This window comes from Coregonus clupeaformis, chromosome 18 (assembly GCF_020615455.1).
Source record: "Coregonus clupeaformis isolate EN_2021a chromosome 18, ASM2061545v1, whole genome shotgun sequence".
In the NCBI taxonomy this organism is placed as follows: Eukaryota; Metazoa; Chordata; class Actinopteri; order Salmoniformes; family Salmonidae; genus Coregonus; species Coregonus clupeaformis.
The window spans coordinates 31,901,119-31,914,972 of NC_059209.1; the positions used below are offsets into that span (position 1 = coordinate 31,901,119).

At 43.7% G+C, this 13,854-nt stretch overlaps 1 protein-coding gene and 1 long non-coding RNA gene across 2 annotated transcripts in view; one reads left to right on the forward strand and one right to left on the reverse strand.

Annotated features, from left to right (window-relative positions):
• The window catches only part of LOC121581854, a 47,828-nt gene extending 45,572 nt beyond the window's left edge, over positions 1–2,256 (reverse strand). Inside the window, exons 1-2 of the long non-coding RNA XR_006003281.1 lie at positions 2,018–2,256; positions 25–80 (exon numbers count right to left, since the gene is read on the reverse strand). This is a non-coding gene — a long non-coding RNA (uncharacterized LOC121581854). The remainder of the gene's footprint in view (positions 1–24; positions 81–2,017) is intronic.
• A 77-nt stretch (positions 2,257–2,333) lies between these two features.
• ercc8 (excision repair cross-complementation group 8) lies at positions 2,334–12,828 on the forward strand. The gene is made up of 12 exons (XM_041897230.2): positions 2,334–2,707; positions 3,177–3,272; positions 3,528–3,629; positions 3,850–3,973; positions 4,519–4,600; positions 5,789–5,857; positions 6,112–6,178; positions 7,034–7,137; positions 8,351–8,475; positions 9,570–9,767; positions 11,773–11,865; positions 12,613–12,828. Exons 1-12 carry the CDS (start codon positions 2,631–2,633, stop codon positions 12,673–12,675), a joined length of 1,200 nt encoding a protein of 399 aa, XP_041753164.1. The 5' UTR covers positions 2,334–2,630; the 3' UTR covers positions 12,676–12,828.
• The last annotated feature ends 1,026 nt before the right edge of the window (positions 12,829–13,854 follow it).

Below are 13,854 nucleotides of genomic sequence, written 5' to 3' on the forward strand. Positions count from 1 at the left end.
TGGCTGATACGTTATGTTACATACCGTTGCTATGGATTCGAGCCACATCTCTGTCATGATTCAGCTCTAAATTGAGGACCCTTAAGAGAAAACAAAGGAGACAGAGTCATGACGTCAGGTCGGAAAGTAGGATATGCCCGAAAGATCCAATGGCTTTTTGAAAAGGAGACGAGGAGAGAGGCAAGAGGATGCAATTGAGATCTTCTTCATGTCTCAACTGGGGAGATCTGACCTCGTTCTACACCCTCATACACAGGTTGAATGGAATGTGTGTGTCTGAAGAGTAGAGGGAGATTAACTGATTGTAATTATGTGACATGGTTGCAGTGTCATATTATATAATGGCTTGAATGAGATGTTTAAACAGAGATGGGCTTCAGTGAGCTTTGACGTGTCAAATATGCTGCAATTAACAGACAAGGAAGTGGAGAGTGAGACATTTGTTGAAGAAGCTGATGTAGTTTGTTAGATACACTACATGGCCAAAAGTATGTGGACACTTACTTGTCGAACATCTCATTCCAGAATCATGGGCATTAATATGGAGTTTGTCTCCCCTTTGCTGCTATAACAGCCTCCACTCTTCTGGGAAGGCTTTCCACTAGATGTTGGAACATTGCTGCAGGGACTTGCTTCCATTCAGCCATAAGAGCATTAGTGAGGTCGGGCACTGATGTTGGGCGATTAGGCCTGGCTCTCAGTTGGGGTTCCAATTCATCCCAAAGGTGTTCGATGGGGTTGAGGTCAGGGCTCGGTGCAGGCCAGTCAAGTTCTTCCACACCGATCTCGACAAACCATTTCGGGATGGACCTCGCTTTGTACACGGGGGCATTGTCATGCTGAAACAGGAAAGGGCCTTCCCCAAACTGTTGCCACCAAGTTGGAAGCACAGAATTGTCTAGAATGTAATTGTATGCTGTATCGTTAAGATTTCCCTTCACTGGAACTAGGGGGACTAGCCTGAACCATGTAAATCAGCCCCAGACCATTACTCCTCCTCCACCAAACTTTACAGTTGGCACTATGCATACGGGCAGGTAGTTCCACTCCAGCCGACGCTTGGCATTGCGCATGGTGATCTTAGGCTTGTGTGTGTCTGCTCGGCCATGGAAACCCATTTCACAAAGCTCCCGACTAACAGTTATTGTGCTGACATTGCTTCCAGAGGCAGTTTGGAACTTGGTAGTGAGTGTTGCAACCGAGGACAGACAATTTTTATGCGCTACGCGCTTCAGTGGTCCTGTTCTGTGAGCTTGTGTGGCCTACCACTTCGCTGCTGAGCCGTTGTTGCTCCTAGACGTTTCCACTTCACAATAACAGCACTTACAGTTGACTGGGGCAGCTCTAGCAGGGCAGAAATTTGAGGAACTGATTTGTTAGAAAGGTGGCATTCTATGACAGTGCCACATTGAAAGTCACTGAGCCTTTCAGTACGGGCCATTCTACTGACAATGTTTGTCTATGGAGATTGCATGGCGGTGTCCTCGATTTTATACACCTGTCAGCAACGGGTGTGGCTGAAATAGCCAAATCCACTCATTTGAAGGGGTGTCCACATACTTTTGGGCATGTAGTGTATATTATATCAAAACAGGTACATGCACTCCATCTAGTGGTCATATCTTACAAAGCAAAAAGTGACAGCCAAGATCTCAATAACGTTGTAACAAACAGATCAGAATTCAAAATACAACTCATGTGATCATCCCGATTAAAAACATAATTGTATAGGACGTTTGGTCACAGTTTTAACTATATTTATAATATTGAAATTCATATTAGCTAGCTACTGTTACATATGATACTGTAGCCTATACCAAATATTGCTCTGTACAGTCTGCACACATTTACTGTAACCTTAGCTACGTAGCGAAAATGCATAGCTTCTCGTTACAGTAATAAAATCGCACAGTTCTAGAAGATACCTGCGTAGCTACAAGTAGCTATGTAGGACAAGACAGAGGTGTCCGTCTAGGTCAAAGTTTATAGAGGGGATGAGGTAACGTTAGCCACTTACCCGTCCAAGTCTTTTGCTCTGGCTGCCAGTAGTATTTATTTCCTAAATGGTCGCTGCCCACATGTTCTTTTATCACCCCAAAGGTCCGGCGTAATAGACCTCCGATCCTGCTCATATTGAGAAAATATGATATAGGCAGCTATCGTGCTCGTATACTTCACCATACAACCAGACCTATCAACTCATGTTCAATTGGATTTGTTGTTTATGCAATCTAAAAATAGATAACAGTAAGATATTTTTTGATTAGATGACTGAATCAGAGTAACCAATGAGTGCGCTTGTTATCCCAGAGCGGTTCCAAAAATCCTGACGTAACAATATGGCCACCCACACATCCCTTGTTGACTGGATGTTAGCTAGCTAGCTAAAGGGTGTTAAATAATGACATAAAATTATTCGATCGGATTTGTATCAATCCCAGATCACAAATATGTATTGTACACACAAAGCGTTTGCAAAGCTAGTTTAGTGGCTAACGATATTGAACGTGTAGATGGGTAACCAACCCGCTAGCTAACAATTAGCTAGCTATGCTAGCTTGAGAACAACCATAAACATTCCAGCAAGACTAGCTAGCTAAGTAATTTAAAGATACATTTATTGTGGGAAGATGTTGGGTTTTCTAACAGCAAGACAGGCTGGACTTGACGACCCACTTCGTCTGAGACGGGCAGAGTCAACACGGAGGTGAGTGAGGGAATGTTGGCCATATCATGCATGGGAACACTATTGTTACCATTGTTTGTCGTTGTCACAGTCAAAATTGGCCATATGGTACAAATTCATGAAAACAACCATTTGCTTTTGGGACTTAATTTAAGGTTAGGCATAAGGTTAACAGTGTGGCTAGGTTTAAAGTTGTAGATACATTGTATAAATAGGCGGGGTTTGTGACTGGCTGTGGTAATTAACTAGGTTTCCCTGTTGGGGTGTGGGGCTTAATGCCGCATTCAAAACAACTGGGAACTCGGAAATCTCCGACTTTAGTGCGTTCATGGCAACTAAGAACTCGGTAAATAAACGAGCTCCGACTGGGGAAAATCGTTTTGCACGATCATCCTACTTAGAATTCCATGTTGTGAACTCGGGTATCTTTCGGGCATATCCTACTTTCCGACCTGACGTCATGACTCTGTCTCCTTTGTTTTCTCTTAAGGGTCCTCAATTTAGAGCTGAATCATGACAGAGATGTGGCTCGAATCCATAGCAACGGCATAAACACCATAGACATTGAAGTCATTGAGGGCAGATAGTAAGTATCATTGGTAGTAGGTCTGACAATATGTCAATTGAGGACATTATTTGTTATGATTACCATATAGCCTAGGCCTATAACATGTAACCTAATGCTGCATACTTCCGTCATCACCTGAGTTCAACATAACTTGATACATGAGCAACCTCCTACAACTCAACATAGACATGTGTTGCCTATATAGCACATCTTTAGAATCCTTCTGGTGCTATTTCATTGGGAGATAACCCTCTCCTCGTGTCTGTTCTGTAGCATGCTATCTGGAGGAGCAGATGGTGTGATTGTGGTGTATGACCTGGAGAACAACAGCAGGAAACCCCAGTACACCTGTAAAGCAGTCTGCACTGTAGGCAGGTGTGTGGCTCACATACCTGGTAGCATCCACTAGATGGCAGTATCACTATGATAGTGTACTTCACAAAATATTTGTGGACGTGTGTGTGAGAGAGAAAGGCTCTGGTGTGCTGTGTGTGTGTGTGTGAGAGAGAAAGGCTCTTGTGTGTGTGTGTGTGTGTGTGTGTGAGAGAGAGAGATAATAGCTCTGGTGGTCACTGTGAGTGTGTTTATGTTGCAGGTCCAGTCGGTATGTCCACAGGTTCAGTGTAGAGACAGTGCAGTGGTACCCGCACGACACAGGCATGTTTGTCTCCAGCTCCTTTGACAAAACCATGAAGATCTGGGACACTGAAACACTAAAGGTATACCTTACATACCTTACTCTTTGTCTCTCTCTCTCTCTGCCTCATATGCCCATATGGTGCTCTCTGTGATGAGCTAGAATTACGCTGTGCCATGGTTACCTCAGAGTCAGCTAGGAGACACCAACACTTGTTTGCAGAGGGATTTGCATTGTAACTGTCGCTCTAATCCCCTCCTCCAGCTTCCTAGTCCCATGCCCTGCTCTCCCACACTGCCATGTCCTTCTCTGCTCTCCTCCACTCCCCTCCATTCCTCTCCTCCATTCCCCTCCATTTCTCTCATCCACTCCCCTCCATTCCTCTCCCAGTCTCACAGCTGTATCCCTCATTTCTGTCTCCTGGTCCCATTGTGTCAGTCAGTCACGAGTGTTCTTTCCAATTGTACTGGCTGACTGGCCGGCTGACCGACTGACTGAACAGTGGTTTTCTATACATTTTTGCTCTTCCCATCTGGTAGTGTTGTCTCTCTACAGCACAGAGATATCAAGTTTATGTTCAGGTTGAACTAAAGCTGATAGTTCCCTCTCCTTCCTGTGTGTCTGTAGCCCGCTGAAGTGTTCCAGTTTGAAGGAAACGTCTACAGTCACCACATGTCCCCCATTGCCATGAAACACAGCCTCATCGCAGGTGTGTGTGATAGTGTGTGTGTGTGCAACAAGCTCTCACAGTCTCACATCAGAATTAGACGTTCATCCATGTTTCTTAAACATCAAATTTCAAAGTTGTTCCAAAAGTCACATTTTTAAGTGTTTATGGTTAACTATTTTGAGTTAATGCCTAAGGTAAGGGTTAAGGTTTGGCTTAAAAGAAACATCTAAAAAAACTACTTTCTATCGCTGGATTTCGAACATGCAACCTTTGGCACTAGAGGCAGATGCTTACGCCCATCCACCATCCCTCATCTCAGTCCAGAATGCCCTAGCAAAACCGAAACCTACTTGAAGGTAACAGCGCTCACTGTTGCCCCTAGTGGCCGGTTTCCACATCATCTCCCGACGTCCTCAGACATGGATGGACATCGAATACTGACTTGTTTGTGTATGTGTGTTTGTGTGTCATGCGCTTAAAATATTATTTACTGTCTATGTCTTACTGATATAATCTAAGAATGAACATATGAGGCCTCAGTAAATCAAACAAAATAAAATAAAATGTTGATTGTGAAACAGCTGTGTGGTACAGAGTGTATGCCCCTAGGGGTGTCAGGGGTTGAAACTGACTCAGGAACAGTTTAGAGAGACGTGCTGTTCTGGAGACATGACAGGAATCCAGGCTCTGCCTCCCTGCTGACAGAGCAGGACAGACTGGGTACACATACCTTCCCAATGCCCACACTGCTCTCTCTCGCTCTGTTGTTCTTTGTCTCTCTGAGATTTTCCCCGAACTCAAAACAAAATGCCATGAAGTCTTTCAATTACACATTTTACTGATGGAGCAATCAACCTTTTTCTGGAAAGTTCTGGTGGTGCTAGAATTATCAGAATTTGACAGGCGGACCAGAATTATCATTTTATTTCTAACGGGTTTCAAACAGATGGACCCAACCCTGGTTATTTTGTGTCCATCCCTGTCAACACTAGCTCCCTGACAGCTCTCATCCCCTATGTGAATTATGTGTGTTATTAGCTCATGTTTATCCAAGAGTAGAACTGCTCTCTTTATATACACTCCTATCTCATCTGAGAGAACCAGGGCCTTCAGTTTCTCCTCTGTCACGAAGCGTTAACACACACAGTGAAAGTAGATGTTTTTCTTTGTCTTAGTCATGTACTGTATGTAACCTCTCAATTAATCCCTTGATCTGTGTGTTCTCAGTGGGTACCAAAGACCAGAAAGTACAGCTCTGTGACCTGAAGTCTGGCTCACGCATCCAGGTTCTGCAGGGTGAGAGCCACACCCACCCACCCACCCACCCCTATGTCTTACTATACTTGTGAGGACTTTTTGGGGACCAACAATTGATTCCCATTCAAAATCCTATTTTCCCTAAACTTAACCCCTAAGCCTAAAACTGGCAAAATGTCCTCACTTCTCAGAATTTTAGTCTACTATACTTGTGAGGACTTCTGGTACTCACAAATATAGTAAAACGTGTACACACATACACACTTCCACTGACTGTCCTTTCTATCCCACAGGTCACAGAGGTGAGGTCCTATCTGTCCGGTGGTCGCCAAGATATGAGCACATTTTAGCTACAGCCAGGTAGGCCAACTTACACCACACCTGGAGAGATGATCAAATCAAATTGTATTGGTCAATATCAATATTTTATTGATACAACCACAGATACAACTACCTTAAAGGGCCTTTAGATAAATGTCCCTCCCTCATTTCACGCCCAAGTATCATAGAAATGCCAATGTAGCTAGTGAAAGTGTGAAAGGGATTTACCTGAGCTCATTGCTATCTGGAAGCATTGGCACACAGAGAGACTGTACCAGCCTCTATTCCCTGGGAATAACAACGCAGCATATGGCAGGGAGAGAGTACTCCGCTGGTTTACGCCAAATTAGATCAGCTAATTAAACCATTGGGATCAAATCACTGTCCCTTTGGGCTGTAAGTGATTTGAAAAACAACTGAGCAGCATTTCAACTGCTACTGATAACATGGGCAATTGGACAGTGAAGCACACTGTCTTTGGAAATGTTGTATGGAGTGAGATTCTTTTTTTATACGGAGGGCTGTTTTGAGGAAATGTGAGGCACTATAGCTGGACAATTTAAGGGACTGTGTTGCCTTGTTGTAGTGTTACGTTGTTGATGCCCAGTGATGTGAACCTTCATCTGCAGACCAGTTAGGGGACATTTCTACATTATATCCCTATAGGGCCCTAAGGGGCTGACACATGTCCCCTGAGGGATAGGTGAGGGATGGAAGGCTGTTGATTTAGGGTTCTCATGTCTCTCTCTCTCTCTCTCTCTCTCTCTCACTCTCTTTCTGTTGCTCTGTCTCTCTATTTCTCTATCTCTCTCTCTCTGTTGCTGTCTCTCTATTTCTCTCTCTCTCTGTTGCTCTGTCTCTCTCTCTCGCTCTGTCTCTGTCTTTCTCTCTCAGTACTGACAGCAGGGTGTTGGTATGGGATGTGCGTCGGGCCTCAGGGAGTCTGTTCTCTCTGGACCAACACAACGGGGACAAGTCCAAGACCTCGTCAGACGCAGGTAGGAACAAACTGTCACACTTCCCCCCTCTCCCTGACTCCCCCCACAGCCACACAACACATCAGACATCTCAAGCAGAGGACCACTAATGTATACACCTCCAGTTTACCTCATTGGAACAATGCTGGTGTTATGACACCTATTAGTACTGCGCACACACACACACACTGAACAGACCTGCATAGCCAGTGCATCTATCTGATGCAACATTGTGAAATTCACAAAATTCACTTATCCATTTGTCATCAGCAAAGCTTAGTTGTAATAACAAGGTGTCTCACTGGAGGCGAGCTGTAGGCTACATTCTCGAGATGTCTGTCTGTCCTCTCCCTGCTCCCTGACCCCCTGGCTATGAGAGAACAGCTCCTAGCTATGGGGGGAAACCAGTTTCTACTCTACTAGCCCGGGAGCAAATGCTTTTGCTTGCTGATTGCTGTTTGCTATTGATGGAAAGAAAACTGATACAAAGAGAGAGAAACCATTTAAGGGTGAGAGATGGGTAGAGAGAAAAGAGCTGGATGGAGAGATGTCTACGTGATAGTGAAAGAGTGGTGACAACACCTCCTTTGGCCGCCATTCCTTCCAGTTCTCTGCTGCCAATGACTGGAACGAATTGCAAAAATCTCTGAAGCTGGAGACTCTTATCTCCCTCACTAACTTTAAGCATCAGTTGTCAGAGCACCTTACCGATCACTGCACCTGTACACAGCCCATCTGAAATTAGCCCACCCAACTACCTCATCCCTATATTGTTATTTATTTTGCTCTTTTGCACCCCAGTATCTCTATTTGCACATAATCTCTTGCACATCTAGCATTCCAGTGTTAATACTATTGTAATTATTTTGCACTATAGCCTATTTATTGCCTTACCTCCATAACTTGCTACATTTGCACACACTGTATATATATTTTCTGTTGTATTTTTGACTTTATGTTTTTTACCCCATATGTAACTCTGTGTTGTTTTTATCGCACTGCTTTGCTTTATCTTGGCCAGGTTGCAGTTGTAAATGAGAACTTGTTCTCAACTGGCTTACCTGGTGGAAAAAATAAAATAAAAATAAAAATAATTTAATGGGGTAAAGAGAAGCGATAAAGGGTTGAGTGACATGATTACCAAACGCTCTTCCCAGATAAAACTGTGTCCTTTCCCCTTAAATAATAGTTACATTATCTCATTGGCGTTTAATGACGCGTGTGTGTTTGCCAGTGAACACAGCCCATAATGGAAGGGTAAATGGCCTCTGCTTCACGGTGGACGGCCTCTACCTTCTCACCATGGGAACAGACGACCGCATGAGACTGTGGAACAGCGCCAATGGAAAGAACACACTGGTAGGTTATGTGTGTGTGTGAGAGATACAGAGAGAGAGAGAGAGAAAGAAAGAGAGGGTGGAAAAGTTGTCTGGCGGGGATCCAATGGATGAGGGTGAGGACAAGGCTCTACCCCTGATGCCCTGTGTGTGTTTGTGTGCGTGCGTGCACGTTTCCTGCCCATCCCTGGAGGCCTTGTCTGTAACACATTACATAGCGCGTGTGGCTCTTCCAGGCCTTACCCTAAATGATCAGTAGCCATCCCTCTCTGCGACAGCGGCCTCGGCACTAAGGGACATCAGTGTGCCTTGTGCCTCTAACCCCATTACCTCCCATACATAAACTTCCCCTCACTAACTGGGTCTGCAGGTGAAGGCCTCAAGCCTTCACATAAAGGTCCTGTGCTGCTTTAGGTTAGGAGAAACAGTTTGCCTGCATGATGACTTGAAGACATATATCCCTTTCATACACAGACCAAAATCCCACTAATATACCATGCCTGCATTTTTATACCAGCTTTTTCGTATATCTGAAAGGGGTAGGGGGTAAAACATGGAAAAATTGAATAAAAGCCACCTAAAGACCTAGTCATGATTCCTGTATTTTCACAGACCCTGTAACCAAAATACAGGAATCAGGTCTGTGTGAATGGTGCTCTGCTTTTTGCAGGTAAATTCATTAACACTTCCATTGTTTAACACCTCCCTAATTTGAACTGCAAACAGCCTCCATGGTTTAACAACACCCCCCATCCCTCCCCAATTAGACAGTTACCCACTGAAATAAGTGGTAAGTAAGGGGCTGTATGAAAGGGGGTCATATAAACATTGCCTTATTTTTTACAGGTAACATACCACATCTTCTGTCTGAAATGGGTTATACAGTACATCTTTAAACATTGAACTCGACGAATCCGAGGGAAGCCCACTTTAGCTGGCGTAGTCCGTATCAGTACAACACATGTTGAGGTCTATATTTAACCTGGTTTCTGAATTCCTCCATGCTTATGACCACTCTACATAATGTACTGTAGCAGTTTGATAGTTGAAGTGCTGTTCTACTGTTAGCTTGGTCATCCATCCAACTGACCTTCCCAACTGCTCTCTGTCTCTCAGGTGAACTATGGGAAGGTGAGTAACGAAAGCCGTAAGGGGTTAAAGATCACGGTGTCTCGTGGCTGCAGCCCGGAATTTGTGTTTGTACCTTGTGGCAGCTCGGTGGCTGTGTACGCTCTACACACCGGGGAACTTGTGACCATGCTGAGGGGACACTACAACAACGTGGACTGCTGCCAGTTCCACCCCGACTACCAGGTGACTGACTGACTGTCTGCCTGTCTGTCTGTCGGTGCATCTGTCCATCCTTTATGGCTATAGACTAATAAGAAATGACAGTGTTATTAACGTCATTATGTTTGTTCATTATCAATACCTTACGCATGTTCATGTAAATCAGCTCATGTGCCATCATATTGTTCCTAAGTTGAGCCAAGGTCTCTGAGACGTGGGTCATATTCATTAGTGCACACTGGAGCAAACCATAGCAAAATGTTTTGCATTGGAAAACCTGGTAGGTCCCTCCCTGTTTCTACCCATTTGCTTCTGTTTGGTTCCTAATGAATACAACCCTAGCAGACCAGAGGCCTTGAAGGCCTCCTGTACCTCACAGAGAATCATAACAAATTCATATTCTACCCACATTATCAGGATCCTGCGCGTAGATAGCTGACGCATTGTCAGTTTGTTATGGTACAGTCGTCACAGATGATATGATAACCTGCCATGGAAGGTACGGAACACTGTGGCCATTCACTAATGTTAATCAGAGAAAATACTGAATTGAGACGGCCTCACCTCTTTTGCATTTTCCTGTTAATGGTAAGGTTAGCAGGACAAGATCTGTGAGGTGTAGTGGGGGAGTGTTTGAGGTAGGCTACAGTAGGTAACTTACCCTTGAATAGATTACATATTAAAGTCAACATCCTCATGTAAAGCCATTAGCCATGGCCTAGTCACAGGGGTATGAAAAACAATTGGGCCTTAATGATTATAAAGGTGAAGGCCAGAAATCAGTTTGTTCTCTTTTATGGAGAGTTTTGTTTACTTGTCAAAGTACTGCAATGGGAGGTTTGTTGAAGAACGGGGTAGTGCTATGTCATATCATCCGATAACATCTCCTTTTACCAAGGCATGTCTTTCCTTTCTTTACTCCAACTGCTATACCACGTAACGGCGCATAAATTCCCTTATACTGCCCTACCAAGCAAAAAGGCAGTAACTGCTCATAGCGTGGAACTGAGAAAAACGGCTTTTATTTACATTGGTTTCACAGTAACCTTATGCAGTTACTGCTAACATGACCCCCATTTTCTCCAAAACACAATACAATAGAGGCAGGATACTTGTCCACATGATTAAGCATGTATTTAATGTAGCAAAAATGACATTAACTCATTTTGGACCAAATTTGCAGTTAGTCTTTTTGCTTGGTAGGGCAGTATACATGATTATACAGTTTCCTTAGTATCTCAGTGTTATGCATATCCTACTCATGCACATCACATTTCATATCTCATCACAGTAGTATTTGTGTTAGACATTAGTTATGGTGTCAGAGTATATCCGCCTAACGTCCTACTTACTAAAGCTGTAAGAATGTGGCGGAGCAACTAGTGTTTGTTTATTTGGAAAGAACACATAGTTCTGGAATTTATTTTTTGCTTCTTGTCTTTTTTAGTTGAAGTAGGCTAATGCCACATTTTACATTTTAGTCATTTACCAGATACTTTTATCCAGAGTGACTTAAAGGAGCAATTAGGGTTGAGTGCCTTGCTCAAGGGCAGATCGACCGATTTTTCACCTAGTCGACTTAGGGATTCAAACAAGCGACCTTTCGGTTACTGGCCCAACACTCTTAACCGCTAGCTACCTGCCACCCACAAATACACCTCTTCAAATGATTGGCAGGTTTGGACTTGATGAACTTCTATTGGTTGTTTTCCTGGATGATGATTATGTCATTGTTTTGAGTCTAGTGTTTCATAAGGTAGACACTGCTGTAATAACTCTGGACAGGATACTTCCCCAACATGTTTCTTTCCACTTGACAAACTTGGCTAATTTAGGACCAAATGCTAACATGTGTATATGGGACACAGAGATTAAACCAAATGGGAGTTGAGGTGCAGACAAAATGGGTACAAGAGCAGCCAGGACCAGAGCCATATATTTAGATAAATATATGGCTCTGGCCGGGACGTAAAGAGCACAGAGTATTGAGACCCAGGCTAAAGCACTCCTCTCTTCTGCGTGTTTCCAGGAGCTGTACAGCGGAGGTAAAGACTGTAACATCCTAGCCTGGGTTCCTGTTCTACGACCCCCAGACATGGAAGGAGAAGGGACAGCCGCCAAGGTAGGAGGCTACACAGCAGGAAAAATGAAAGAATGCTCGGCCCTCCTGTAGCTCAGTTGGTAGAGCATGGCGCTTGCAACGCCAGGGTTGTGGGTTCGATTCCCACGGGGGGCCAGTATGAAAAATATATGCACTCACTAACTGTAAGTCACTCTGGATAAGAGCGTCTGCTAAATGACTAAAATGTAAATGTAATAATACGCAGGTCCCTGTTCTCATTCTAAAATGCTGTCACATTAGCCAGACTAATAGACAGGCATCTAGTAGGACCTTATTATTTGATACCAGTCCATTTACATTTTAGTCATTTAGCAGATGCTCTTATCCAGAGCGACTTACAGGAACAATTAGGGGTAAGTGCCTTGCTCAAGGGCACCTCGGCAGATTTTTCACCTAGTCGGCTCTGGGACCAGTCACGACAATGCAAACAAACTTCGCCTTTGTGCACACAGAAATTAGATCATAGGGGTTGTGGCTTATGCAGCACCTTACTAGGGTAACTCGGTATACACACACACACAGCCTCAACTTGGCTACATTCCCCAGGTGCTGATGAAATTATGTCTATAGGCATCTTCAGCCAGCTCCCAATGCAGTGTCACCAGTTATATTTAGTTTTGGAAACAGAATAATAATTGCTTGCTTGCACTTGGGAAATGTTTAATGCTTTCCTGATTACTTAATCGCTTTAACTCAAAACAACACGAGAGTAGAGAGTATTTTACTGAATGTGTTTCTCCATCCCAGGGTGGGAGCCAGGTTATGGTGAACCCTGCTTTTGAAGACGCATGGAGCAGTGATGAGGACTGATGCATAAACACAACCACCTGTACAGCCCTACTCCATCGGACATAGTGTATATTTCCATTTTGTATAAAAAGCTAAGTGTACGAAACATTAGGAACACTTTCCTAATATTGAGTTGCACCACCTTTTGCCCTCAGAACAGCCTAAATTCGTCGGGACGTGGACTCTACAAGGTGGCGAAAGCGTTCCACAGGGATGCTGGCCCATGTTGACTCCAACCCACAGTTGTCAAGTTGGTTGGATGTCCTTTGGGTGGTGGACCATTCTTGATACACATGGGAAACTGTTGAGTGTGAAAACCCAGCGGCGCACAATTGGCCCAGCGTCGTCCAGGGTAGGGGAGGGAATGGCCGGCAGGGATGTAGCTCAATTGGTAGAGCATGGCGTTTGCAACGCCAGGGTTGTGGGTTCGATTCCCACGGGGGGCCAGTATGAAAAAAATAAAATAATGTATGCACTCACTAACTGTAAGTCGCTCTGGATAAGAGCGTCTGCTAAATGACTGTAAATGTAAACAATTTGACATAAACGGTTGCGTTCATGAGTTTTATATTGACTTGTCAATAAAAAAAACGTCCATCAACCTAAATTTATATGAATGCTGTAAGTACAGAAATGGTTTGCTCACTGGGAAATGAATATGAATATCCAACCAGTCCGTGACAACTGTTTGGAGTTTGTGACAGCAATTATGTAAGCTTATTACAGTATTGTAAACACTATGTCCTGGGATTTGGTATGCTCTTCTATGTAGAACATTTGACATTTTTTTCCTCATGCATGTATAATATCATTTCACTGCTTGAGACACACCCAGAGGTATTTGTTGAAGAACACTACAGTGGGGAAAAAAAGTATTTAGTCAGCCACCAATTGTGCAAGTTCTCCCACTTAAAAAGATGAGAGGCCTGTAATTTTCATCATAGGTACACGTCAACTATGACAGACAAATTGAGATTTTATTTCTCCAGAAAATCACATTGTAGGATTTTTAATGAATTTATTTGCAAATTATGGTGGAAAATAAGTATTTGGTCACCTACAAACAAGCAAGATTTCTGGCTCTGACAGACCTGTAACTTCTTCTTTAAGAGGCTCCTCTGTCCTCCACTCGTTACCTGTATTAATGGCACCTTTGAACTTGTTATCAGTATAAAAGACACCTGTCCACAACCTCAAACA

Excerpts from the sequence above, each read along its gene's own strand:
- ercc8 (XM_041897230.2), top strand. The coding sequence starts at position 2,631 with ATGTTGGGTTTTCTAACAGCAAGACAGGCTGGACTTGACGACCCACTT. Across the intron at positions 2,708-3,176 it reads CGGGCAGAGTCAACACGGAG|GGTCCTCAATTTAGAGCTGA; the intron begins GTGAGTGAGGGA and ends TTTTCTCTTAAG. Across the intron at positions 4,601-5,788 it reads GAAACACAGCCTCATCGCAG|TGGGTACCAAAGACCAGAAA; the intron begins GTGTGTGTGATA and ends GTGTGTTCTCAG.